Raw genomic sequence first — 27411 nt, 5'->3', positions numbered from 1 at the left:
AATTGCTTTGTAGATCCTGGCGTTGTAGCTAACGTTGGAAACATTTCACTTCCTTCTTCTAAATTTTGATAAAAAATGTACAAGTATGAAATGTGAAAACGTTTAGACAGATAAGGTGTAAGGAAAACAAAATGAAATATGCGTTATTTCATTGATTTATTTTGTGTTATTTTTCCATTGCTATCTAATGGATGTCGAGGCTTAGGTAAGTTATAATTATAAAATTACAAAACTGTTCCTTTTTCGTCTTCCCTCCATTTATCTTATTTATTTTTTGGTATTTTTTTTAGATAATATTGCTCTAAATAAAACATTTCACATGTTGTCTACTTATCCTGGATATGAAGGGAAGGAATACAGAGCAGTGGACGGCAACAGAAGTCAGAACATAAAGCACTGTACACATACAAATCCAGAAAATAAAAACCCAACTTATGTATATGTTGATATTGGATATATTGCTAACATCTATAACGTCACGATTTACTATAGAGAACAATGTGAGTATCAAAATTCCTCATACTTTGAAGTACTGTTCCTTTTTTCTTTATTCCTTTTCTTGAAAAGCATTTAAATACACCTGTTTCCTCAAAAACGACAATAACATGATTGTATATTATGAAACATGATGTATGTTCTATCTTAATCTCTGGGCTTTACTTATTTTGTTTTCGTCCTTTTACAAATAGATGAACAAAGACTTGACGGATATTCACTTTATTACTCCGAAAAATTGTTCAATGAGTTAGATCTGCAACAATGGAATCTATGTTATAAGGATAAGCCAGTTAGCGATAAACCGAATGGAGTAGTATCACAAGTTTGTAAAGGCACAGCACGTTATGTTTTAGTTTACCAGAACAACACGTCAGATCCAAATGAGAATCCCATTCTTGAAATTTGTGAAATAGAAATTTTTGGTAAGTTTTATTTTAGTTTTTTCTTCATTTTGATTATTTATCTTCTTTGAAAAACTTAAGCTTTGAAACTCAATTCTCTACACAGGTTTAAATAAGCAAATAGAAATGCTGAGTGAACTTTTGAGGAGAACTAACTTTATTTTCCCTTAAGTATTTTCCAGCATTCCTGTCTAATGTTTAAAATCATTTTTTACGTAATGAAAATAAAACTAAATTCTCACGTAACTTTTCCTTTCACTTTCCCGCTGTTGCCTTTGTCCATACTTTGGCAATGTAAAAGCGTGACCCCATGTAACTTTTGTCAACTATTACAAGATCGTAAGACTTTTCAGGTTTTAGTCATTCCGAACACGGATTTAAACGAGAGATTGAAACTGTTCATTTGATGATACACTGATTAAAATGACTATCAAATTTTATTTTTATCTTCACTGTCTCCCTCACACATAACCTTGATTCTCCTTTGAATATGGTTCATCCATGTGTTTATCCCTCAAATGAGGTTACTATTCAGTCCTTTCAACAAGAAACCCCTTACTTGAGGAGACAAACTTGAGTAATTCGAACCTTATCATTCATGCAGTCCCACAGATGTTAAATGAGGAAAGATTGACTTTACAGAGACTAGTTGAGTGTGTAAATTTATTGTTGGCAAAAAAAATTTGACAAACTCTGGCTACACTGGTCCGGGGAAGGGGGGGGGGGTGTTAATGCCGATAAAATCGGGCAAACAAACCCAGTGACTAACACAGTAAAGATTACACGCTCAAAAACCAAATCGCACATTTTTTTCAGTTTGAGGGTGAATGTAATGATTTTGATAGCCTTCTGTATTAATAGCAGTTTAATTACAGGAAAATGCACAGCAACCCTCTGTTGCCTTTGTCCATATTTGGACAATGTAAAAGCGTGACCCAATGATACTTTTTTCAACGATTACAAGATCGCATGACACTTCAGATTTTAGTCATTCTGAACACTGATTTAAATGTACAGCAAGCAAGATATTTATCTGACCAGTTTTTGTAATTTTCGGTCATGCAATCAATAAAAAAAACTTTTGGATATTACGTTACCCTGCTTTTCTTTTTCCATTCTACATGTATATGGTATATGTTTATTTGTGTTTCCATTTTTTATCATAAACTAGCCTATGTAACTAAGTGGATATTTTTATTTTTAAAAAATAGCACTCTATTCTAAAATTCCGTTGTTTAATTATATTACAGGTTGCAAATCGGGACAATTCATTAAGGGAGGAGAATGCAAAGCTTGTCCTGGAACGTTCTGTGAAATGTGTGGTACAGATGGGGTATGTTTAGGTATGTACTTAAGCAATGTATTAGTATTTTTTGAACGAAAAAGTCAGATATTGTTTCACAACTGCAACGATGTCTGCAAACAAAATGAGTACAGTGTTTCAGCGCGTTATAAAAATTTGTTTGTACACACCGTTGCATTTACAAGGCTACATGTAAAATTCAAAACTCGTGCATTATCAACAGTGTTATCTACCCTAAATTGAAGAGCTAAAGTAACAGCCTCTGGTCAATTTCAGCGTGAATTTTGATTTAAGCATATGACGTTGCACTTCCTTGGCGTTAAACGATTGTTACGTCAAAATAAACGTATGCTTTAACCTTTTGACCCCCTTTACGTGTTATGGTATTTTAAAACGTAATAGTTGCAGATAAATACATCGTTTGTGATTCGGTTGTGTTGCATTTCCTTAGAATGTACAAACAAAACGTACGGGTACCAGTGTGAGAAGCATTGTTCTGGAACGTGTGTTGGAGGATGTAACATCAGTACAGGTCAATGTTATGGTAAGATTACAGTCTTTTTGTACTCTTGTAAAAAATGTGATAAGATGCTGAATGTTAGGTAAAAATCAATGACTTATCTAAGTGTCATGTCTCAATATGTTTTAACTCTCAAATATGTCCAGGTTCTTAGTAATTTACCAAAATGAGAAACAAAAAAATGAATAAATAAGGTTTAAATAACAAAACCAAGAAAGAATGTTATAACAAAGAAGGTTGACAAAAAACCTTTCTTTCTTCTTTGGTGCATGTTGATGTAGGTATGGGGGCGTTCATGATGAAATCTTTCTGTTGAATTAGACTCATCGCTCGATGCTGTTATCTTGTACATCTTGTTCGAGGGTGTTCGTATCTGTGTTCTTTGTTCAGATTCAGACATTCTAAATCCCTCTAAATCCTCCCAAGAAACATCTCAAACAACTATTTTTACCTCCGTATCTCAAAATTCACAATTATTATTAAAAAATTCAGAAAATTTTCCTTTTCACTAAGAGCAAAAATTTCTTGACAACTTTCTTCTCACGCATTTAATATAATTCGAAAATAATTAAAATCATTTCCCTAGAATGTACGAGCAAAACATACGGGTACCAGTGTGAGGAGATTTGTTCTGAAACGTGTGTTGGAGGATGTAACATCAGTACAGGTCATTGTTACGGTGAGTTTACATTCATTTGGTCCTTCTTTCAAAAATGTAATTAGTTGAATGCGAGGAACAAATCAAGGACTTATCTAAGTATCATGCCTCATTATTTTTTCAAGGAATAACATTCATTTGTTTTATTTCATGATGTGATCAATCGAGTGGCTTGCGTGATAATTTGCATAAACGCGTAATAAACGCCGAAGGCGTTTATGCATTTAATTATCACACAAGCCAATCGATTGATCATCGTCATGAAAACAAAAAATCGGTCAGTTATTTCTTATCTTTCCATGCTCTTGATTCCGCCAATCCATGTGCTACAAGCCCTGCGTTTGTCTCTATATGACACGCCCCGCACGTGATTTTTTTTTCAAACGCGCGTGATAAACGCCAAAGGCGTTTACGAGGGGTGATTAAAGAGTTCGCGAACTAATTGAATAATTTCCATAAAAGAAACAATATCTGATTTTAATGCACATCAACCATCGTTCTGCGCATGCGCGAATCACGTGATATTGGCGGTCACCTGACCCCCTCTGTAGCGTTCTGTCACAAAAGTTGAAAGATTTTCTGAGTTTATATTTCTTTCCATGCCCGGCGTCTCTATCCATTTGACCCGCCCCGCACGTGATTTTTTCAACCGCGCCTGATAAACGCTGAAGGAGTTTATGTATTTAATTATCACACAAGCCAATCGATTGATCATCGTCATGAAATCAAAAAATCTGTCAGTTATTCCTTATATTTCCATGCTCTTGAATCCGCCAATCCACGTGCTACCAGCCCGGCGTCTCTCTCTATTTGACCCGCCCCGCACGTGATTTTTTCAACCGCGCCTATCGTCGAACCAGTGTAGAAATGAAGTACATTAACTATTTATAGTTTTATCTCGGACACAGACACTGGAACTGTGAATGTGATCACATATTATGTCCAGGTTTTTATTATTTTTTGAAAGTGAGAAGAAAGTAAAATACGAATAAAGGAAGGTTTAATATAAAATGTTTCAACAACGTTTCCACATTGTTAATTTCATCAAATACGTAAAAATAAACTGGTTTTTCATTGTTCAAAATAACGTTCTTTTAAAATATTCCGTTTTTGAATTATATTACAGGTTGCAATCCGAGGCAATTCAGTAAAGGAAAAGAGTGCATACCATGTCCTGGAACGTTTTGTGCCGACTGTAGTACAGATGGAATATGCTTAGGTATGTACGCAGATATACCAAATATGAAAGCGTATTCCGAATCTCAAATCTAACATTTTAAAAACAATGATATAAATATATAAGAAAGGGACTTAGTACAGTACATTTTGTTTAGGACGAACATAGATATACCGAATTTTCAGATATGACGAAGATTGTTAGGATTTCCGAATAAATTATCAACATTTATCTGTTAATTAAAGTTGTTAAACTCAGTTATAACGGATTTTGCACAATGATAGACACTGGCATTAGGACATTTTCCATTTTTGCATGGACATGCACATATCTATCTTTTATAATATAAAAACGGAGATGAGAAATACAGCTTTGTAATAAAGATATTAAAAAGGCTCGTTAAATTCTATTCCATAGTATGGTTGCAGATAAAGACATCGTTGTGATTCTGTTCTGTTGTATTTCCATAGAATGTACGAACAAAACATACGGGTACCAGTGTGAAAAGAATTGTTCTGAATCGTGTGTTGGGGGATGTAACATCAGTACAGGACATTGTTACAGTAAGATTACATTCTTTTTGTACTCTTTTAAAAATGTCATTAGATGTTTAATGTAAGGGACAAATAAAGGACTTATTTAAGAGTCATGTCTTTTTTTTAACACTCAGATATTTCCAGATTCTTAGTAATTTTTTGAGAGTTAGAAGCAAAAAAATATGAATAGTTTAGGTTTAAAATCAAAAATGTTTCAATAACGTTTCCACATTGCTAGTTTCATTAACTTTATTAGAACTAGTTTGAGTTTTATAGTTAAGAATAACGTTCTTTTCAAATATTCCATTTTTGAATTACATTAAAGGTTGTAATCAGGGGCAATTTATAAAGGGAGGAGATTGCATACCGTGTCCTGGAACGTTTTGTGCAGATTGTAGTACAGATGGAATATGCTTAGGTATATAGACGTAGATATGCCAAATATGAAAGTGTATTCCGAATCTCAAATATAACATTTTAAAAACAATGATATAAATATAAGAATGAGGTCTTAATAAAACAGTAAATCTTGTTTAGAAGAAAAACGGATATACCGAATTTTCAGATATGACGAAGATTATTTGGATTTCCGAAGAAATAATCAACAATTGTTAATTAAAATTGTTAAACTCAGTTACAACCGTTATAGCAAAATGATAGACACTGCAAATAGCACAATTCACATTTTGGGTGGATATCCACTTAAATTTTTGTTTAGAACATAACATAAGAGATCAAAAATCGTGCTTTGTAATAAATCGTGCTTTGTAATAAAGATTTTGGTTAAGGCTAGTTAAATTCTATTATGTAGTATAGTTGCAGATAAATATATCGTTTATGATTCTGTTGAGTTGCATTCCGCAGAATGTATGAACAAAACATACGGGTACCAGTGTGAAAAGAATTGTTCTGAATCGTGTGTTGGGGGATGTAACATTAGTACAGGTCAATGTCAAGGTAAGATTATATTCTTCCAATACTCTTTTCAAAAATATAAGTAGATGTCGAATAAAGGACTTATTAAAAAAATCAGTAAAGAAAGTTATAAACAAGGAAGATCTACAGATGAGTAAATAAGGTTTAAAATTTAAAAAAAATATTTCAATATAAAATGTTATAGAGAAAGAAGGTTTACAAGTAAACTTTATCCATCTATTATGTATGTTTATCAAGTCGATGCAAAGTGGAGAGTGTTTGCGAGAGAGTGATCTTTAATGTGTGCTCGAGTGAGCGAGAAAGAGAGTGAGAGAAAGACACACACACAGAGAGAGAGAGAGAGAGAAGCCCAATTTTTAAAATGAGAAGCTTTCAAAGTATTTATAATTAATTATTTTGTCGAGGATATATTTTGCTTTTGTGATAATCATCCTTTAGCATGCAGCCCAGACAAATTTGGTTTCTTTTGTAACGAGACGTGTGGACAATGTAAGGAAGAACCAAATAAAGACAGTTGTGATGACATCACTGGAACCTGTGTCAGTGGATGTCAGAGGGGATTCTTTGGAAGATTATGTGATGAGGGTAAATTTTAAAAAAAAAAAAGACTTAAGTATTTTTTTATTCTATTCATGGAAGATTGATTTTACTTAATTTTTCTTTTATTAAAATTTTTTCTACTTTCAAAAATCATTAGTAACATTGCCTAAAGTTACAACACTAAATAATCTTTCTGGAAATAGAAGTCGGAAAATAGCTCTTCAGAGCTAATGTTCTTTGTTGACGTACCCGACTTTAAATAAATATTATCTTATCTTATCTTATCTAGTAAATTTTACCAATATACTTCCCATGATTATGTGATGAAGGCAAATTAATAAAAAACAGACTTCAGTATTTTTTAAATCTATTTATGGATGACTCATTTCATTTATTTTTTTTTTATTAAATTTTTTTCTACTTTCAAAAATCATTAGTAACATTATATAAATGGTGCCTGTTTTGGAGGGTAACAATTGAAATTGACACCCCAAGGAAAACCATTGTCAACCGACACGTCAGCGGAGGTTGATAATGGTTTTCCGAGGGATGCCAATTTCAACTGTTACCCTCCAAAACAGGCACCATTTATTTTATTATACTGAACGTCTTAATTTTAAAGAAAACTTAACTACTTTTAAATTTCTTTAATAATTGATCAAAATATAAACTTCAACAACAAATTCATGTTTTGAAAATTATGTAAACAATAAATTGAAGTAGTTCAACATTGAATTAAAATGTTCAACAATGAATAAAATATTGAAAACAACTTGACTTCAGTAATTCTTCATTTTTGATTGTAGAAATTGAAATTTACAGTACAGTTATTCAGATGTGGACAAATTTGAATCCCTGGTAGTTGTGGGATAATGTTAGAACTTTGAGCTTTCAAAACGCTAATTTCTTGTTTCTCACAAGTAACGTAATTGCTGGATGAGATCTCTTCAAATGTGGAGTTATTAAAAATTTCATCAAGATCCGTTTCTGTTAGATTAGCCAGCGAATTTTCTTGATCCCTACGGGATTCAGTAGCAAGGTTCTTATTACATGTAACAGTTCCCAAAGCTGAGCTAAGGCAATCGGACATTTCTCTTATCTTGTTCTCATTCAGACGACATGCATAGCTTCGAATTGATGATTCGTTTTTGTGCCCCGAAGCACTCATAATATGTCTGGCCTCTATGCCGGCGTCATTCATCGCCGTTATAACTGTTGCGCGTATAGAATGGTTTGTGTATAGGCGGGACAAGTAAGCTTTCTTTGAAATTTCAGACATAAGGCAAGCCAGAGTGTTCTTTCCTACTGGAGATCTGCAGTACCATATTTCGTTTTCTTCTGAAAAAGCCTCTAATGGACGCTGCCACAATGCTTCTAATTTCTTGTGTAGCTTTGACAAATACTTTTTAAATGTACTCACTGGGCACATATCTCCTGATTGGCGTTGTGCATACATTCTTGCTTCTCCAATTGTATCATCGGGTGTTGCATTGGATCTAAAGAATATATTTTTGAAACAATAATGAAAATCAACATACATAATGTTTCAATATTCCATAACAATAAACCATTACCCCTTCCTTTACAAAAAGTGATAAAATATATTTACCCATGATTTTTGTCCTCTTCATCAATTGCCTGGTACACAAATTCTCTCCCAGTTGCATCAGTATCAATTCCAAAGTTTTTTTTGGTCATTTTTCGTAAGTTCTCCCGACCTCGTCTGCACAAGTAGAACATAAAATTAAACCATACTTTGTTTTGTAATCCACATGGTGTATTAACATTCATGATTGATTACAATACTCTCACTATCATACAGTTTTTTAAGTCCTCTGTGGAAATTGGTGGTTTATGATCCACGGATCCAAATCCCTTCTTTTTCAGGTCTGTGAGGGCTGCCTTGTAAACTTGGTTTGACTCGTTAAATTCTGGACCGTCCACGTCAATTTTGCAAGTGTCCTTCAAATACTTAAACAGGCCATATTTTATGTTGTTCAAAAAACTAACTTTTAGACTAGTTCCTGCTTTTGTCCTAATGGAAACATGAAAAAGTCTTAGGTTTTCATTGAGTTCTTCCTTAGAGAGACCTTCGAATTCCCCGCTTCCTCTTTTTTCCATCAGGAAGGTGCGGAAAAGATTAACGGATCATTTTATGGTGCGCTTAGTACTTAAATCTTTGTCATCTAATAATTTTGTTATTTCAGACTCCTCTACATCCGCGAACATTTTTATTTCTGGTTGAACCTTTCAGGCTTTCTATCGTCTGTTGATATTATTCAGTCATATTTGGGCGCAAGCTTTAAAAATGTCATAAAAATCGCTTCTCTTCAAACGCACAACTGACTTCTTCAGACATGTTGAGAATTCTACGGCGAACCGTACGCGCATAATTTCCACGCATGTGGCATTATCGTTGTGTTACCCGTTGTCAAGTTTGTTGCTAAGGCTGAGGGTAATAGAACGGATTGTTAACTGCGTCTAAACCAATCAGATTTTAGTATTTAACATGAAAGTATAATAATGCCTAAAGTTATAACACTAAATAATCTTTCTTGAAATAGTAAATTTTACCAGTTTACTTTTCAGGGTGTAATGGAACATCATTTGGATATAACTGTAGAGAAACCTGCAGTGAAACTTGTAAATGGACCTCAGATGGTACCCGACTGTGTAATAGTTCAATAGGTCATTGTTATAGTTGTGTGTCAGGAAAAAGAGGGGTTTATTGCAAGGAAGGTATGTGTAACTTTGTTAAAAATATTCTATGTCCTTTTTTCAGCTTTGAACACTTTACGACAGCTACAAATAAAAAAATATATATATACACTGTATGTTATAACTTTTCCGTTTTTAACACTTACATGTACCAATTGCATAAAAGAAACATTAAATATTTACATCTCATTTTCAAACAATTTACTTTAAAGTGATAAAGTGTTAACATATTCTTGATCGATCTCAACAAAATCTCCATCTGTGATTATTTAACAACAACACACACATTTCCTATCTCCTATGAATAATTTGCGCCATCTATCAACTCCTGTTTGTTTAAAGGAACTTAATGTTAATAATACTTTGTAACTATAGTCAACATTCTTAGCCTTAACAATTCTATGGAGCGTAAGATTTAAGAGACCAAAGAGAAAAACCCTAAGATGTGATTAAAATGAAGAAAAATTGTCAGGAGCTTCAGCCTGAGGACTAAATTTCACTTTTTTAAAAATTGATTTCAAGAAAAAAATGCTTAAATTTTTTTAAAATAAATCCATTAAAGCCATAAAGTTGAAACTTAGGAAAACATTTAAGATTAATCATAACAACCCAATTTATTTCTCTCGTCAATCATTATTTGTGAGGATATATAGCTCCAAAACGTTCATTAAAAACAGAATTTATGTAATTTGCAGGATTATTTAAAAAAAAAAAACAGGTTCTCTATCTTACGAACTATATTCGGTATATTGCATGTCTTTGCCCCCACAAGAGACAAATTCTGAAAAATTCTTAAAATGTGTTGAATTGTATAAATTGTATGAAAAATATAAATTAACAAAACATATTAGAGTCTCAAAGTAGGTTATTGACAATTTTTGTTTTAATGACGTAACAAACTAGTCGGATTTTGCATTATTTTTTAGAAAAAGGACAAAATGGACAAAATTCAAACAATTTTAGCTAAAGAATTTATAGAGCGCAGGTCTGCGCAGGAACAATATTTGTATATTTAATTGAAATTATCATTCTACACATTATGTCAAAATATTGAGCCTGATCAGACCTGCGCTTGGTGATTTTTAATCAAAAAATATAGACGCATTATTGACATTTTTCTGTAGAAATCATGGAAATTTTAAATTTGCGTTATTTTCTGATGTCATTTTAAACATATGACGTCAATGCTAATGAAAATATTCAGTGCTTTGAAGTCAGCATGTATCCCCCTGCTTTAGAACATAATTAAATATTACTCTGCCAAAGTTTGATTTTGGGGCAAATATTGGTTATTACCGAATGAAGTTCTGTGCCTTCACTTTTTCAACATTTTGATTTCGAGTATATGCGTTTTGTATTAATACATGAATTTACCGGGTATCTTTTTGAATTGACATTCGATTGAGACTCTGATTTCAGATTGTATGGCCATGACGTATGGTGAAAACTGTTGGCACACATGTGGGCACTGTTTGAACGGATCAGGATGTAACTCTGTTAGCGGAGCATGCGCAGAGGGCTGTGATGCTGGATATCAAGGAATGAACTGCAACGAAAGTTTGTACTTGTATTTTTCACAAACTTAATGCAAGGTTCGTCATCAAAAGAAATTTGACTTTGGACAAGAGCACTTTAAAACATGGCACCATACCTACGTTATATTCCATAAAATTAATACTGTTCAAAACGACTTGAAATAAAATAAAATATTCTTCAAATGCATTAAGTATAAACATTTTCTAAAGTTTTCGATTAAGGTTATCATGCTAGATTAGAACTATACTATTAGCAATAATGTAGACGTGTTTTTCACGGGGTCATAATTTCTATTTATAGTGTTGTATTTTGCGTGCACTATGCGTAAATAGTAGTCAGGGTTGGATACATGGTGCACGAGCCGGAGGCGAGCACTATGTGTCAAACCCTGACTACTATTTACGCATAGTGCATGCAAAACACAACACTATTGTTATTATTATTGCAGACTGTTGTTACTGTATAAAATTGCAACATTTTCTCCATTTCCAATATTTCATCACCTGTTACATTCGTCTACTCTATTATGACGTCACCTTGTGCAACATGTACGTCATAATCTTTTTCTTTAATTTTGAACGTTCCATGCTTTAGGTATAATCTACAGATAGTTTTAGAGAAAGGTGTTTGAGTGAACGAAGGGGGGTTGCAAGAAAGTATTTTAGTAGAATTATTTTGTTTATTTTTAATCTTAATTAAAAAATGTTTGAAACTAAGTTTATATATATTACAGTGCATTACTGTAGATAACGGCGTCTGTGGCGTAATCGGTAGCACGTCGGACTCACAATCTCGGGGTCGTGAGTTCGCTCCCAGGCATGGGCGTTGTCGGATTTTCCTCAGAAATGGAAGCCGTGCACTATTTCGGCATAGTATGCTTATGCGCTATAAATCCGTAGTACACTATGCGAGAATAGTAGGGTATGGGCTATATAGAGACAAACTGACAGGAAACATAATTATAATAATCTATATTTCCGTTTAATATGTTAACGATATTAGTCGTTAGGGCGAGTGCAGATACTTATCCAGTTTTCATTTAGATCGAACACGTCAAACCACACGTGACATTCGGTGCGTGTAAGACTCTGACGTCATATGACGTCGTTTGCATGTTGCTTTACCAAACAGAAGTCTGAACAGTGCTGATTTCAATCAGTTTATGATTATTTTTCTGCAATAAACAGATAAATTCATTAAATCAAGGCAAGTTTATTTTTCTTTTAACTTTTGTCGTTATTCTCGCGAGAACGTGGCTTTAGCGTTTGTGTACGAAGCGATGCATTGTGGGTCAAAATTACTGCGGCAAAAATTTTATGGAATGAATATGCAGTAGTCCGACTTTTCTCTTCGCCCAGGCGTTGTCGTTAGAGCTCGCAGTTACGAGCGTCGCGAACTCGCTGCGCTCGCTATTAAGTTTGCTGTTCTAAATTCAAACCGAAATGGAAGTACTCCTCAAATGTTGGCAATTAAACTCCTCAAAATAATTCTGCATAATACGACTGTTTATATAGTAAAAGCTTCACACTTTACTTTTTTTAGCTTGCGAAAACAAAACATTTGGTAGCAATTGCAGTGAGATATGTGGTCACTGTCATAATGATACAGCATGTGATCAGTTCAGCGGGTCATGTGACTCTGGTTGTGAACCTGGGTATCAGGGATTGACCTGCAATAAGACCTGCGGACTTTGTCGTCAGAACACTGACTGTGACCAGTTCAATGGGACGTGTTCGAATGGATGTCAGGAAGGATACCAGGGGGAAATCTGCAACGAAAGTAACGTAAAACTTGCACATATATAGTTTAACTATTAATGAAATATATTCATTTTCATGATTCTTTTTCCAAGATTCGTCTTCAGGTGACTTTTTTTGCTCTTCATCTCCGGAACAGGGCATTTGCTTAAATTATTTTTTTCTCTTTCTTCTGTAAGAAAATTGTCATAGTTGCTGAAAAAAATATTTAAAGGAGCAGATATGCAAGCTTGGCTTTTGCTATTTCGATATTTTATTCATTGATTATTCCTTATTTTTTAGCATGTAATGCTGGTTATTATGGAGAAGACTGCAATCAAACATGTAATGAAAACTGCGCAGAATCAACATCCATCTCTACTTGTCATCACGTGACTGGGGAATGTCTAATTGGTTGTCAAGATGGCTGGATAGGAAAATACTGTGAGACAGGTTTGTAAAGCATTGCAATGACCAACTGTTGACAGAAATAAGGAAGATAGGTAATATTGATACAATTTTTCATCGATCTTTTCCTTATTCGTCATGAACTACAGGTCTTTAGAAGTCCTAGACCGACTATTATTTTTTTTTTAAAAAATGATCCTGCATTTTTTTTCCATTATATAATAAGTTTAGAATTTCATATTATATAATACATTGTAATACAATGTATTGAATTAAAACAATTAGAATGCACAAATTTGAAAATAAGCCATGCAGCAAGGTCAACATTTCAAATATTCAGTAAGTTGTCTGTTTTTTTTTTTTTTTTTTTTTTTTTTTTTTTGAAAGCTTGTTCTAACGGGACTTTTGGACAGAACTGCGCTTGGAAATGTAACGAATGGTGCTCGGGTGACTCGCAGTCATGTGACCCACGTGACGGATCGTGCTTGAATGGTTGTATACCTGGTTATGGTGGATCACATTGTAACATGTGTATGTATTCTCCTTCCAGATCATTTAAAAATGAAAAAAATGAATACATGTATAACTAAATTAATAAAATTAACCATCAGATAATCTGTACATATTTGTCCCTAAAGGATTTTATAATGCTAACATTATGTCGCGGTTTATGCAATACAGAATGGATCAACTAACGTTCATCCTTAATACTTGAATAACTTGAAATTTTAGTAAAAACTAGCCTGCTTTATCCCATCTTTATTTTAAATCTAGACTGTGATGAAGGAAGCTATGGCCAAAAATGTACAAATTTGTGCGGAAAATGTTTTCTAAAAGACTGTCATCATGTAACGGGACACTGTGCTCATTCGGAACCCCTCTGTGAGGATGGATATAGGGGAGATAAATGTGACACAGGTAAACACCGAGGATTCTCGTTGTTTTCTCTAAACTACATGTACAGTAAAAAGAGCTTTCAAAAGTGTTTATAAAGACAGATCTATTTCACTGATAAACGTACATCAAATAAGTGTATGTAGAGCCAAATTGAATCCTCTACATGAATACATCTAACTTATATATTTGCAAAAAAAGGCTGAAAAGTTTATTAGATATCATGAACGATGAATTTGGTATGCCAACTGTTATTTGCTTTCTTACTATATATATCTCCATATATTTATTTCTTAGATGAAATAGTTTAGATCAGTTTACGGGTTCAACCCCAGTTGTCATGTAAGATACTTATGTTTAAGCGATAAAAATGTTATTTGATTTTTACGATTTTTCAACAAAAAAATACATTACCTTTCATAAGCATACAAAGATTTTTTTCCGACATACAGCATATAAAAATACAAAAATGAAATATATACATCAACATTTATAGACGTTCTTTAGATCTATAGTACCCTTTGTATAGCAGTGGGGAACCTTGTAAGGAACTGTCTTACTGCTCTTAATAGGTCAATAAGATTTGCTTTACTTATCCTTTGCTTATGAGATTGTATATTCATGATATCCTTCATGTACAGAAATACCAGTTTTGTTTTTCATTGCATACATCATGATCTTTGTGCACTAAGGTATTATTAATCCAATGATCTACAGTACTTGGCCATAAGTGAGTCATAATTTTATTTTTCCACTATATATTTCATTAGGAAACACATTTTTTCTAAAATGCCAGTTTTGTTTTTCATTGCATACATCATGATCTTTGTGCACTGAAAACAAAAATTTTAAGGTATTATTAATTTTGTCCAATATTTTATGATCTATAGTTTAAGTATCATTTTGTTTATCATTTAAGATAAGAAAATTTGAATAATTCTGCATGATTTAGCTAAAATTGACATTTTTATGATAGGTTTTTCAATGAAATATATAGTGTAAAAATAAAATTATGACTCACTTATGGCCAGGTACTGTATAGACGGATTTAGCTACATGATCCATTTTGTTTTAATATTTTTCATATGTGATGCAGTAAAAACCTTGCAAATACCCAAGAGTATTAATGGTTTTTCATGTAATTTTTTTTTTGACTTATTTAAGATTCAAGAAGAGTAAAAAGTCCAGATGTATACTCAGCAGGAAAAAATTACTTATCAAGATCTCTTACATCGATATCATTATGATTTAAGGCTAATCGACGTCAAAATTTATAGCTTACTTTAGGCAGTTTATATTAAAACTTTGCAAAACTTATTCCTTTTTCATCTCTCAATGAATTTTGCACTTAGTTTCATATGCGGTCAGAAAATATTTTTGATTCTTATGTACTGTAGTATTCGTTAGCACAGAAGCATTCCAAATTAAAGTGATAATAATGATGGATATCATAAAAAAGAAAAATTGGAAACAAATTTAAAACCTGTTGCTTAAATGGTCTAAAAAGATTAAACATTTAAAACATTTATGCATTAATAACGTATTGTTATAAAACTCAGATGTGCATTGAAAAATGAATTCGGGAGCAGAGAAAAAAACCGAATTCTATAATTATCAGAAGTTACATCAGGTACATTCGATGAGAAAGCATCTCCTGTTGACCTGTCAATCATGCAGAGAGTACCTTGCAATAATTGAGTATCAATTCTAACAATTCCCTTTGTAAATAATCTTATATTTAATTCGAGTTTAATCTAAAAAGAATTGCTTTCCTTATAATCAGTTATAACACATGATTTAAATGTATTTTGTATTATTTTCTTGAGAATGCGAACCTTGTACATTTGGACCTGACTGTTGGTACAATTGTAGCGACTGGTGTTACGAAGGAGTCTGCACATTGAAATCAAATGACAGCAAAAATGGTATAGTATGCGTGACGACCACAGATACTATATGTGTACTTTAAATAGCGCGGTTCATATTTTAGCGTCTTTGGTGCAGATGAGGATGCGCTTATTCATAAATACCACTAAAAATTCTTTTATAGATAGAGTATACGGCACGAACACGGTATAGCGCAAATTCATGATTACTCCAACAACTCCAACGCAAAATTTTAAATACACCAAATTATGTACACGTACAGTACGTTATCTTCAGTTTGCATGCACGATATATTTTCTTTTTATAACCAACGGTTAAGGTATAATAATATACTTCGGTTTCTTTTTCACTTTTTTTCTTCTATATTACACGTGTAGCGCTAATTCATGATTATGCCAACAACTTTTTCACATATCTTTTTTTTTTCTTATTTTTGATTTCTCGCGGCTAAATTTTAATGAAACTTTCAGCACCAAATTTTTTTTGATGTACACGATTTTTGAAGGGTCAGTAAGTTACAAATGGCTTCATGTTTCAGGTATGATAGACCTAAGTGTATAGATTTGCGTGCAGGTATTTGATATATTTTATTTTTACAAAAATCAAAATTTCAAAATTTCTAACACCTTAAATCTTTTTTACCTGGAAATATTTTGTTAAAACATGTAAAAAGAAGTGTAATGTGTGTTATCTCCAAAAAAGGGCTGGCCCCTAAATTTAAGGGCCTAGAGGGGCCGAAAGTTTTTCTTTTATATCTCAAAGAGTATTGAGAATTTGTAATACGTCTAAGAAGCAAAGTTGTTCAAAATGTCTTTTAAATGCCCAAAACCGGAAGTTTGAACTGCTTGTAATTATAAAAATTAATTTTCCACGTTAAAATTAGCTTATTTTGAAGGTTTTGATGCAAAATTGAAATTATAAAGTCACTGTAGACTTAGCTCATTGCTTTCTTGTGTTGATGTCACTTCACTTTCAAAACCGGACGGAGATACTTCCATTTTTCTTGGAAAACAAAAAATTTTACAAATGTCCAATTTAAATTGACTGTATTTATCCACATTAAAATTAAAGTTATCGTCATTTTGAACATCACTTTCACTAGATATTTCCACGGAAAAGAGCAAAGAATTGTTTAAAGGTTTCCTACCAATCTTCGGAGGTGGTGTATCTGCATTCTTCGTAATTCTTACCATAATAATGGCTTACGGATTAGGCAGATGGTGTACAGGACAAAAGATACGAAAACGTAAGAGTAAGATCGATAATTTCTCAAAATTAGCCCTTTCACTATAACTGGGTGTACAGTAAACAGTTTGATACAGTTTACAGTTTAATATGGCCATCGCTGTTTCCTAAGAAATTGGCCGGATACTCCAGATAATAAAATATTTTAAAGTTAACTTCGTAATAGACAAGATTTCGGATTTCAAAATATCCGTTTAAAACACGTTTCACTGTACTACTTTTTTGATGGGCAAAAAACCCCAAACTTTTTTTGTGAGATAATGAAATGAAGTACATGTATATTAAACAGTTTTTACGTTATATTTCACTAACATATACTATGTTTGTCTTGAAAAAGATTACCACTGTAGTAATCATGAGAATCGCTATTGGAGTCTGTAAAATTGCATATAAATATTTTCATTTTGTAAAAAAGAAATACTATAGCAGAATTTTTCGTTTCTTAAACGTATCTGTACATTGATATGCAATATAAAATTTCCAAATGTGTGTTATATCACACAGAATAATACATGTAATTTATTTTTTCAGTACTATCTCCAACTTGGCAGCTATCAGAAAAAAAATGTTGTCACTTCTCATTCAGATTTATCCGTTAGAAAACAAATGGAAACCTTTCGTTTTTTTTATTTTTATGTTTAAATAAAAAAGAATGCCATCGATTTTCACTTCTTATTTCCCCTTTTGTGTTACAGGGAGCAGTCAGTGTGATACATTTGGAATGGAAATGTCAGACGACACATTTAACACGTTAGATTTGTCAGATTCAAAGGCGTTTCATAAAGCGGAGATTCCAGTAAAACGTTTCCAAAGATTCATTGCAGAAAAGGCAGAGGATGACTGTTCAATTTTTCGAGCTGAGTACTTGGTAATGGCTTGTTATATGAAGAATGTATTTTTCTTTTTGTACCTTTCAACAATAAATGGCAATCTATACCGATATTTTCTTATTCATGCAGTGGATTTTTTTTTCTTATATATGGGTAAAATGATATCAAATCGCTTAGAAAATGTAATATAAATTTTACAGAAATTTTTTAATTTAATTCGTAATGAAAAAAATTATTTCTTAAAATCTTACTTTTACAAAACCATTGTATTAACTGTGAAAAAACACTTACCATGTTGTACATCGAAATGCAAGGTGAAAATATGTAATAGTATACTTGAAGTTTTACTATCAACCAAAAAAAAAAGATTATGTTTCTTTAAAAATCAAAATTGCCTGTTTTAATGGATATACCATTTTAATATGAACGTACGTGTATATAAAGATAAGAAACAATTGTGCTAGAATTTCGAATTATGTTTCAAATACTGGTATCTCTATACGAGGTCTGTTCAAAAATAATGTCCTCGGTGCTCGGAATGAAACAAAAAACTCTTTTCAATGATTAAGTCTTCCTGATTTCACTTAAATATTCTCATTTAATTATATCACATGTCCGTAACATTTTTATCCAATTTCTGATTGTATTTAAAAGGCAATTTTGAGTATGGCCCTTCCGTAACTTATATATTGCAGATCCTCTGGTTTCCTGGATTTGTTTCTTCTTTCTGAAAGGTTTTTTTTTCATTTTTCGAATGTCAAAGGGTGAAAGATCTGGCGATATTGTTGGTGTGACGAAACATTAACTTTTAAAATTTAACATTAACTTATCTTTTTATCCCCAAAGCTCCCTTATTCTTTATGGCGTGTGTATTTGGACGCTGTGATGAAGAAATTTAATGTAGTGGATTACTGATTCAAGTCTATCCTCTTATAACCCTTCCGATTTTTTTTTTCAAAAAATAGCTTTTTAGACCTCTCCAGAAATTAAACTGCATCCCCGAATAAAAATTTGAACAGCAAGGTCACTAATATTTAGTAAAATGGCATATAAATTTTTGGTGCTTTCTGAACTCTCTGCTCTTTTCAGACCTTGACCGTTTTTTGTCAAATGTTTTGAGGGTTTAAAGCAATGGATTGAAGTTTCATTATTCGTTTGAACTTCAGACAAACGTATATAGCTAAAATATTTTTTTTAAATATTTTTTTTCTACAAGCTGTCGTTTTCACTCATTTTTCAAAAAAATAGGGTAACCATTGAGTATCAAGCTTTTTTTTATCTCACATGTTTTTTAAAGTCAGTGTAAACTACTTCAAAACGATGCCTGTCAATTTTGCTATATGTCTTAAAGTCAATCAAACATTGATATCATTCAATGATAATTTGTTGAATTTTGGCAAACAGTACATTGATTGTTGTAAGTCCTGTCACCAAGGACGGTACCCATTTTTATGCCCATTATATAATTTTTGTTCTTTGAAATCTACCTGCTCATGTGTCTATAAAAGAGACCTTAGTTGCTGTGAATTTCACATATATACGTGAATTTTTATTGAACAGCCCTCGTACGAAGAAAAAGAATGGAACATTAAAAAATCGATCAATTTTAAATTGTTTGTGTTATTTCTAGCATATTAAGGAGGGAAAACAATATGATAAACAAACCATGGCAGACAAAGACCAGAATAAAAGATTTTCTAGATTTTCTAGATTTTCGAGATTTTCCAGAAACTCTATGATGTCAGGTAGGTCGGAGAGCTCATATATTCTGACTGAAATAGTTGAAATTTTCACTGCATTTTGTTTTTCTTAAATAATTCATATTACATGTACATACTTTAGAAAGAAAGATGAGAATTTTAAGTTACAAATTCTTTAATAGTTTCACTAGTTTTAGAAGATTGCTAATTCTACTTTTTTTTTAAAAAATAAGTTTCAGGGGATAATTACAAAGTGCTGTTGCCAAGTGATACATCGAATAATGAAATCCTGAATGCACACTTTGTGAAGGTTTGTGGGAAGTAGCCTGGCTTTTTTTCAATTAGTTTTTTTAAAAGGATTACAGGGTTAGCTTTACCATATAAAATTAACCATTTTCTCTTGCATTGTAGAATATTGAAGGCAAAATGGCGTACATTGCCGCGGAAGGTAAGTTATCTATAATAGTTTATATTTTTATTGTTTTATATTATAGGTGAATTGCAATATGTAGAAGAATTATTTAGAATTTAAAAAATTCAAAAATTACATATAAAATGAAAGAGTTATTTTTAATTCTTTATTTTCCGATATGACATGTTTATGAGTATTATAGCAACATTTTTGTTTGGGTTTAAACTAATACATTACCTTTAAAGTGAGTCACTCAACAGCAGCCTGGGAAATGATCTGGACAAAAAACGTCTCAAAAATTGTAACATTCTCCAAAGGTCAAGGCTGCAAGGTAAAATCAAATGTTTAAAATTTTCTTTTTCAATAATAAGCTGGGTACTTAACACAAACAAAAATTTGATACATGGATTTATATATTTTTTTGACTGATTTTGATTTGAAATGACACAAATAATGAATCCATAAAATATACAGAAATAAAGAATAGGTTTTCCTTTGTGTGCGATTTTGCTTTCTATATAATTCCATTCAAAATTTTGCAGAAATGTTAAACTTTATGACAAAATTTTATAAAATCATCCCACTATACTTGAATATTTTTCAGGTTACCAATTTAAATGTAAATCTATGAGAAATATTGTTGATTTCTGAACAAAAAATTGTGTTATTTATCCTTTATGCATTTTATTCCCCTTTTATTTGACAAATTTATCAATTTAAAATGAATGATAAATATGTTTCGATTTCTTATCTAATTTGCAAACATTCTGCTTGTTTTTCTTTCAGTAAATGTTTTAAACAGTTTACTTGACATTGTATAAAATTAATTTTGAGAGAAAAAACTGTATAGCTTAAACTTCAGAACTTTTTTTTAAAATATAATTTAGGGTGACTGGACACCATACTGGCCAGAAGTAGGTGAGACAGGGACATTTCAGAATTATACTGTCGCAACAACAGAGAAGTGTGACTATGCTTTTTATTCCTTATACTTCCTGGCGCTTCAAAAGGTAACACAATTCTTGAAAGTTGTAGAAAAAAACTCTATCATTCAATTTACGACAAATAGATAGACAGACAGACAGAGACAGAGAGAGATATACATGTATTAATCATTTTAGTCCAATGTACTTCCAGTTTAACTTTGAGATTAATTACAGGAACACATGAAAAGGGAGATAATCCTTTTCCACTACAATTCATGGCCAGAAGATGATAGTATAATACCCGTGGATTTCATTAACTTTTATTTCCGGGTCTTTCATTTTCCAGTCCCATCTTCCAATATCAATGGCCCAGTGCTGGTGCAGTGCAGGTAAAGTTACATGTGCATTTGCCGATATGATTTTAGTAAGAAACAATAAAGACAGATCTAAGAAAAAATTTATAAAAGTACACGTGTATTTCAAGATTATTTATATTGGTGTAGAGAAATAGATGGCGCTCAATTTAGTAATTTTATATAATATTAGAATTAAAGCAGTAATGAAGTTGGGGACAATAAGAAATTTCACTAACTGTTTGTACATTTATTATTATATATCTGTACAAAGTTAAAAAAATAAAATATATAAACGCAGTATGACATTCTCGACAAGGGGTACATAGTGGGTGTGACAGGTCGGCAGGGGATGTTCATTTCTCCATGGCACCTGATCTCACCTAGAATGTTTCAGAGGTCCTAATATGTCATTACTTTATATTTACAGGGATGGATTGGGAAGGACAGGTGTTTACATAGCCCTGGATGCCCTTTATAACCGTGGTCTCAGTCACAAAAAAATAAATGTCCTGCAATTTGTACAGAGAATGAGAAGATGCAGACAAAATATGATACAGTCCTTTGTGAGTGTACTTGGGATATAATCTTTATCTAATTATACATGCATAATTGAAAATGTACCCAATTCAGCTATTTCATACTATTCTATTCGTACCTAGAGATCATAGCACTGATGGTAAAAGCCTTGTACTGTGAAATCACTAACTTTCGTGGTTTTCGAGGCATGAAGAAACCCACGAATATATGATCACTATGAATGTATTTTTTCACCTATATAACCTTTCAACAAATCTCGAAATAAAATCCCCACAAACCCACATTTTTTCATCAATCCATGAAATAATTGACCCCAGGAAAATGTGATTTTACAGTACTTGCTTAAGAATTAACTTAAATTATTTTCCAAATTTCATAGATTTTTAGAGTAAACTCAGGTGACCTATTGCTATCCGTTTTCGTGTGATTTTACAATACTTGTGTGTTAACATTTGAACATTTTCACTTCTTCTCTGCAATTATTTTCAACCAAATTTGGCATAAAGCATCTATTGGTAAAGGGGAACAAACATTGTGAATTTCATGGTCATATTAGGGTGAAAAATAAAATTAATGCAATCTAAAAATTTTTCTTTACTCCTGGATATCAAGCAGTCAAACTGTTTGCATAATTGTAATCAGCATTGAGTCCTCTATCAAAATTGTGAAATTCATGGCCCTGGGGTCAGAGGTTCTAGTACTAGGGCGGGGCTATATAGATTATATAGTGAAAAAGCATTATTTCTTTGAAAATCTTCTTCTCTGCTCCTGTTCATAAGATAAACAAACCAATTACATAGTTTTGTAGAATAAGACAGCCTCTTCCAAAATTGTGAATTCATGGCCCTGGGGTCAGGGGTTCTTAGGTGTTAGGGTGGGGCTATATAGATTGTATAGTGTAAATACATTATTTCTTTGAAAATCCTCTTTTCTTCTTCTGGGTATTTTAATAAACAAAACAAATACATAGTTATGTTGAATAATGCTGCCTCTTCCAAATTTATGAATTTCATGGCCCTTGCCCCCCTGGAGCCTGAGGGGTGGGGCCAAAACCAGTAGATTTAATGCAATCTTTAAAAATCTTCTTTTTTACTCCTGAACATCAAGTAGTCAAACTGTTTGCATGATTGTAATCAGCATTGAGTCCTCTACCAAAATTGTGAAATTCATGGCCCCGGAGTCAGGGGTTCTAGTACTAGGGCGGGGCTATATAGATTATATAGTGAAAATGCATTATTTCTTTGAAAATCTTCTTCTGTGCTTCTGGGCATTAGATAAACAAACCAAGTATATAGTTTTGTTGAATAAGGCAGTCTCTTCCAAAATTGTGAATTTCATGGCCCTTGGGGTCAGGGGTTCTTAGCTGCTAGGGTGGGGCTATATAGATTATACAGTTAAAATACATTATTTCTTTGAAAATCTTCTTCTCTACTTCTGGGTATTTAATAAACAAACCAAATACATAGTTATGTTGAATAATGCTGCCTCTGTCAAATTTGTTAATTTCATTGTCCCTGCCCCCCTGGGGCCTGAGGGGTGGGGCCAAAACCAATAAAATTAATGCAATCTTTAAAAATCTTCTCCTTTACTCCTGGACATCAAGCAGTCAAACTGTTTGCATGATTGTAATCAGCATTGATTTTTTTAAAAATATATAGATTATATAGTGAAAAAGCATTATTTCTTTGAAAATCTCTTTCTCTGCTCCTGGGTATTTTATTAAGTATGAAAGTTGTTTCGTGATACTCAGGTGACCTATAAGGCCCGTGGGCCTCTTGTTTAGATACATTTCATTGCAAGTCATAAAAAAATATAATTTTCTTGTTGCCTTTTAGACACAATACGTTGTACTTCATCATCTCTTGGCGGAAGCTTTCGTTAGCACTTACAACCCTCTCCCACGGAAGTATTATATGCTTGAAAACGAGGAAAATGATGCAGTATCTCATATGTTTTCTGTATATATTTTTATCATTTTAAATCTGAATTGTCTTTGTTTTTTCTTTCTTAGCGAAAAGTACTTGTCTAGTATCCTTTTGAAGGATACAATTGGATTAAATACATTATTATTTTTTAACAACGATAGTTCTTTCTAATCATTTGGAAATTTCAGACAATTAATTGTTTGTCATGGTTTTTATCTTTAAATTTTTAATTTCAGGCACTTGAAACGAATAGACCGACCTATATGTTGAATGACTATTCAAAAGCCTTTCGAAATATGGACTTTGTTTCAAATATAAATGTTCTGCCATGTAAGTAATTTTTTACAAATAAATTCTACTGAACTGGTGTATGCTCATAAGGTCGACGAATGTTGTGAAATCAAATGTAAAATTTCAAATTTTAAACCCAATCACAAATTCCTCAAACCACAGAAATTTGCCTCCACGAAAATTTGTTAACGTACAATAGAAAACAATAATTATAATCTTTTTTTCTAAATTTTAGTGGACAGATTTTATTTCTCTTTTGAAGATGAAATGGAAAGTGACAAACTTTTGTTCACGAATTGTATTACGGTTCCGGTAAGATATTGCATAAAATTAAACAGCTTCTTTCCGCATGGATAGCCTTAACAAACCATTTATCATTGTTAATATAACAAATAATAAATATGTGTACCTGTCTCAGATTCTCCTAATCTAGCTACTGAATAGATTTTCCAGCATTTACAATAAGCATTTATATAGGTCTGATGAATTTTTAATAATTTATATGAACGGTTTAATGTTCATTGAATGCAATTCAGTTTTTTTTACAAAAAGGATAACAAAAAAATTTTAAAACGTTCTTCTAACAAACTTTGGGATTCATTCTGTCAACAGATGAAAGCATAATAAAATTAAACAAAATAACTATTCACATCATAATATTTACATCTTTTTGCAATTGCTAACAACTTTTCCTATTAATCACCATCGTTCCCCTCTAAAAATCGCCAGATCACAGCTCTAGCTCTAGAATTAACACTGCCTTCTCTAATTTTGCCTCGATTTACATTCACCCTCTTGTGTCGAGGGTGAAAGTGGCTAAATTAAAACAGGGGCTCACATTTCGAAGTAAACAGTACGATATCTTTGAAAGGGAATACATATACACGTAAAAAAAAATCCATTTACTTCCATATTATATTGGATTGTAACCTGTAAAAAATGTGTTTTATTTAATTTTATTTTTTTTATTGCAGTCCTATCTTACTCGAGACAGATTCATTATTTCACAGCTACCCCTGACATTCAGTATGGACAATACTGTGGAAGTGATTTCAAAGATGTCTAGCCGTGTCATTGTATTGATAGGGTCACGTGAGCAGACAACGGAAGTAGGCAATATTAAGTATTATGAAAACATATCTATGTACAGCATCTGCCTTAATTTAATTTAAGATCTTCATTTATGTTATCATTTAATATATATATATACACATGTATATTATATATATTTTCGATTTTTGTGTTGAATTTTAATTTTTCAATGCTTTTAAGAGATAAGCTTTTTAAAGATTTTTTGGGGATTTTAAAATACATTTTCAATTACTAGTATATATCTCTTAGCTTACTCAGAGACTCTTAGAAGGAATCTCTACAGGTGCAGACAGGCAGAGAGATTTAAGAAAAACGTCTATTTCTGAAACGCTTTGTCAAACTGAACTTCTAATTCAAAACAAGGTAAAAAAAAGTTTTATTATACATACGATTATCATTTATTTTTCGCATGAGTACATATCGTACTAATTATACATGTAGTTTCAAATTTGTTTATGCAACATTATGTGAATTGATAAAACATACCGGCAAAAGATGTAAATTAAATTTTTTTTCAAAATTTAAATTAACATGTTCGTATAAAACATACCGGCAATAGACGTAAATTATTATTTTAATTGAAATAAACATGTTTGTTTCTTATTTTTCTCTTCTTTGCATGATAAAAGGAGAAGAGCATCGACTATTCTCTCTCTATTTGCGAAATGTCATCATGGCCAATCAAATACCCAAATAACGGGGCCTACACTGATATGCTGAAAGTTATGAAAATAATTGTAGAAACCGATCCAACGAAACCAATAGTTTTACTTAGTGGGTAAGTTTTTTTTTGTAATGTTCAATGTTGTTTTTTTTTTCATCAGCTAACCTTACCAGATATAAAGCTTTGCTTATCGTTTAATTTGATTTGCTTCCATATATTTTAGATTACATATAACCAAGCAAACAGTCTCTCGTAATTACGTGAAAAGTACTTGCTAAGTAAAAGTGGTTTACATGAAATGTATAGATGTATATACTCAATACTATATCTGTAATTCTTGAACAGGGATGGCGCCAGCGGATGTGACGTGTTGTGTACCGTACATAACTGTTTAGAACAGGTTTTTATGGATGACGAAGTGGATGTTCCCGCCAGAATACATCAGCTCCAAAACAGAAGACCGGAATTCATATCAACAAAGGTGAGCATGCGCATTTGTAAGGAGAACTTCAGATTGCAAACATCTACGTGTACCTAATTGTCAGCGTTTGGATTATAACCGTATACTTTTGTCAGCAAAATTCAATATTGGTGAACTTTATTATATGCCCCGATGAAAATGAAATTAAAACTATGAATCAATATTCATTTGGCAGACCCCCAAAACTGCTGTTCTTAATTGTCACTTCCAATTGGACAATAAAGTTATATTTATTTTAATTACAGTTTTTTCACGTCTTTTATCTTTAATTTTTAACGCCTTCAGTAGAAATTGAGTCAAAATTGACACTAAGCATTCAGAGTACAATTTAGTAAATGAGATTTCAAGTCCTTCTCTGAAGAAAGTAAAATATTAAAACATATTTTCATAGTTCATATTTTTCAAATTTTAAGATGTCCACAAATACCATATGGGACATTTTTTTAAAAATCTATTTTCTTTTGCAGGAAGATTTCAAGATAAGCCTGGATGTGTTTCGGAAATGTCTTTGTAGCATTAAAAAAGAATCAATACGTGTTATTAGCGACAAAATGAAGAAGGACCCGTTGAATTAAACTCTTGTAGTGTACATAATGTAATTCTCAAATCTTTCCGATTTTGGAAGTGTTAAAATTATATAAAACTTCTCAAAAATAAACACATTGTTCTTAGGCAATCTTAATTGCTTGAAAAAAGTTACAAGCAATGTTTATGTATTCTTTTTACCGTTGTTTGTTTTTTTTCTTAACCATTTATTATTGATAGCTATTAAATTATACGGAAAAAATAAATTTTTGTGTTATGCTGTAAATTATTGTAATTAATCATTATTGAGTTATTTAAGTTTCTTTCTAATAAATGATGTGGGGTTTTGTTCATGAAATATATTGAGATAAAGAAAAATATTTAAGATCAAAAGTTCAGTAACATAACAAAATAGGAGCACAGCAAACACGGACCTCCAAAACATCAGAGGTGGAATCAGGTGTCATGAAGGAGTTAGAATCACCTGCCGATCACATATGAATTACTCAATTATATTTATTTTCTCCTGAAAATTTGGGTAAATTGTTTACTTTTATGAAAAATCAGAAGTGGCTCTGGTGCCATGGAGGAGTTAGCATCCCCTGCTGATCACATATAATGAAACAATGAATGCATATATATCCCCCCTGCAAATATGGGTAACTAGTTTCCTTTTATA

The 27411-nt window shown here is 32.1% G+C and overlaps 1 protein-coding gene and 1 pseudogene across 17 annotated transcripts; one reads left to right on the top strand and one right to left on the bottom strand.

Moving 5' to 3' along the window:
* Positions 1-26972, top strand: LOC134264940 (uncharacterized). 17 transcript variants are annotated; one of them, XM_062748750.1, is made up of 35 exons: positions 4-205; positions 291-500; positions 690-920; positions 2150-2242; positions 2654-2746; positions 3309-3401; positions 4507-4599; positions 5028-5120; positions 5419-5511; positions 5958-6050; positions 6468-6614; positions 9159-9308; positions 10707-10844; positions 12366-12602; positions 12863-13012; positions 13355-13498; positions 13742-13885; positions 15688-15786; positions 16851-17000; positions 17689-17861; positions 19454-19568; positions 19757-19833; positions 19935-19971; positions 20181-20266; positions 20823-20945; positions 21096-21250; positions 21645-21780; positions 23590-23712; positions 23916-24009; positions 24233-24282; positions 24945-25079; positions 25312-25425; positions 25692-25840; positions 26072-26207; positions 26675-26972. In XM_062748750.1, the coding sequence occupies exons 1-35, from the start codon at positions 139-141 to the stop codon at positions 26780-26782; spliced, it is 4329 nt and encodes a 1442-aa protein (XP_062604734.1). In that variant the 5' UTR covers positions 4-138; the 3' UTR covers positions 26783-26972. The 17 variants fall into 17 exon arrangements, with proteins under 17 accessions (XP_062613691.1, XP_062604734.1, XP_062603486.1 ...); XM_062747502.1 differs by having other exon boundaries at positions 5-205; positions 24206-24282; XM_062748117.1 differs by having other exon boundaries at positions 6-205; positions 16851-16994; positions 24206-24282; positions 26675-26971.
* On the bottom strand, positions 7360-8798 carry LOC134261041 (uncharacterized; annotated as a pseudogene).
* Positions 26973-27411: the final 439 nt, after the last annotated feature.

Source organism: Saccostrea cucullata, unplaced genomic scaffold (genome assembly GCF_032062105.1).
Source record: "Saccostrea cucullata isolate Sc308-1 unplaced genomic scaffold, CSIRO_AGI_Scuc_v1 ctg3236, whole genome shotgun sequence".
NCBI lineage: Eukaryota > Metazoa > Mollusca > Bivalvia > Ostreida > Ostreidae > Saccostrea > Saccostrea cuccullata.
Note: the sequence above shows the minus strand (reverse complement) of the source record. Positions and strands in the feature narration are given on the sequence as shown.

Excerpts from the sequence above, each read along its gene's own strand:
- LOC134264940 (XM_062747502.1), top strand. The coding sequence starts at position 139 with ATGCGTTATTTCATTGATTTATTTTGTGTTATTTTTCCATTGCTATCT. Across the intron at positions 9,309-10,706 it reads AGGGGTTTATTGCAAGGAAG|ATTGTATGGCCATGACGTAT; the intron begins GTATGTGTAACT and ends CTCTGATTTCAG. Across the intron at positions 20,946-21,095 it reads ACTTCCTGGCGCTTCAAAAG|GAACACATGAAAAGGGAGAT; the intron begins GTAACACAATTC and ends GATTAATTACAG.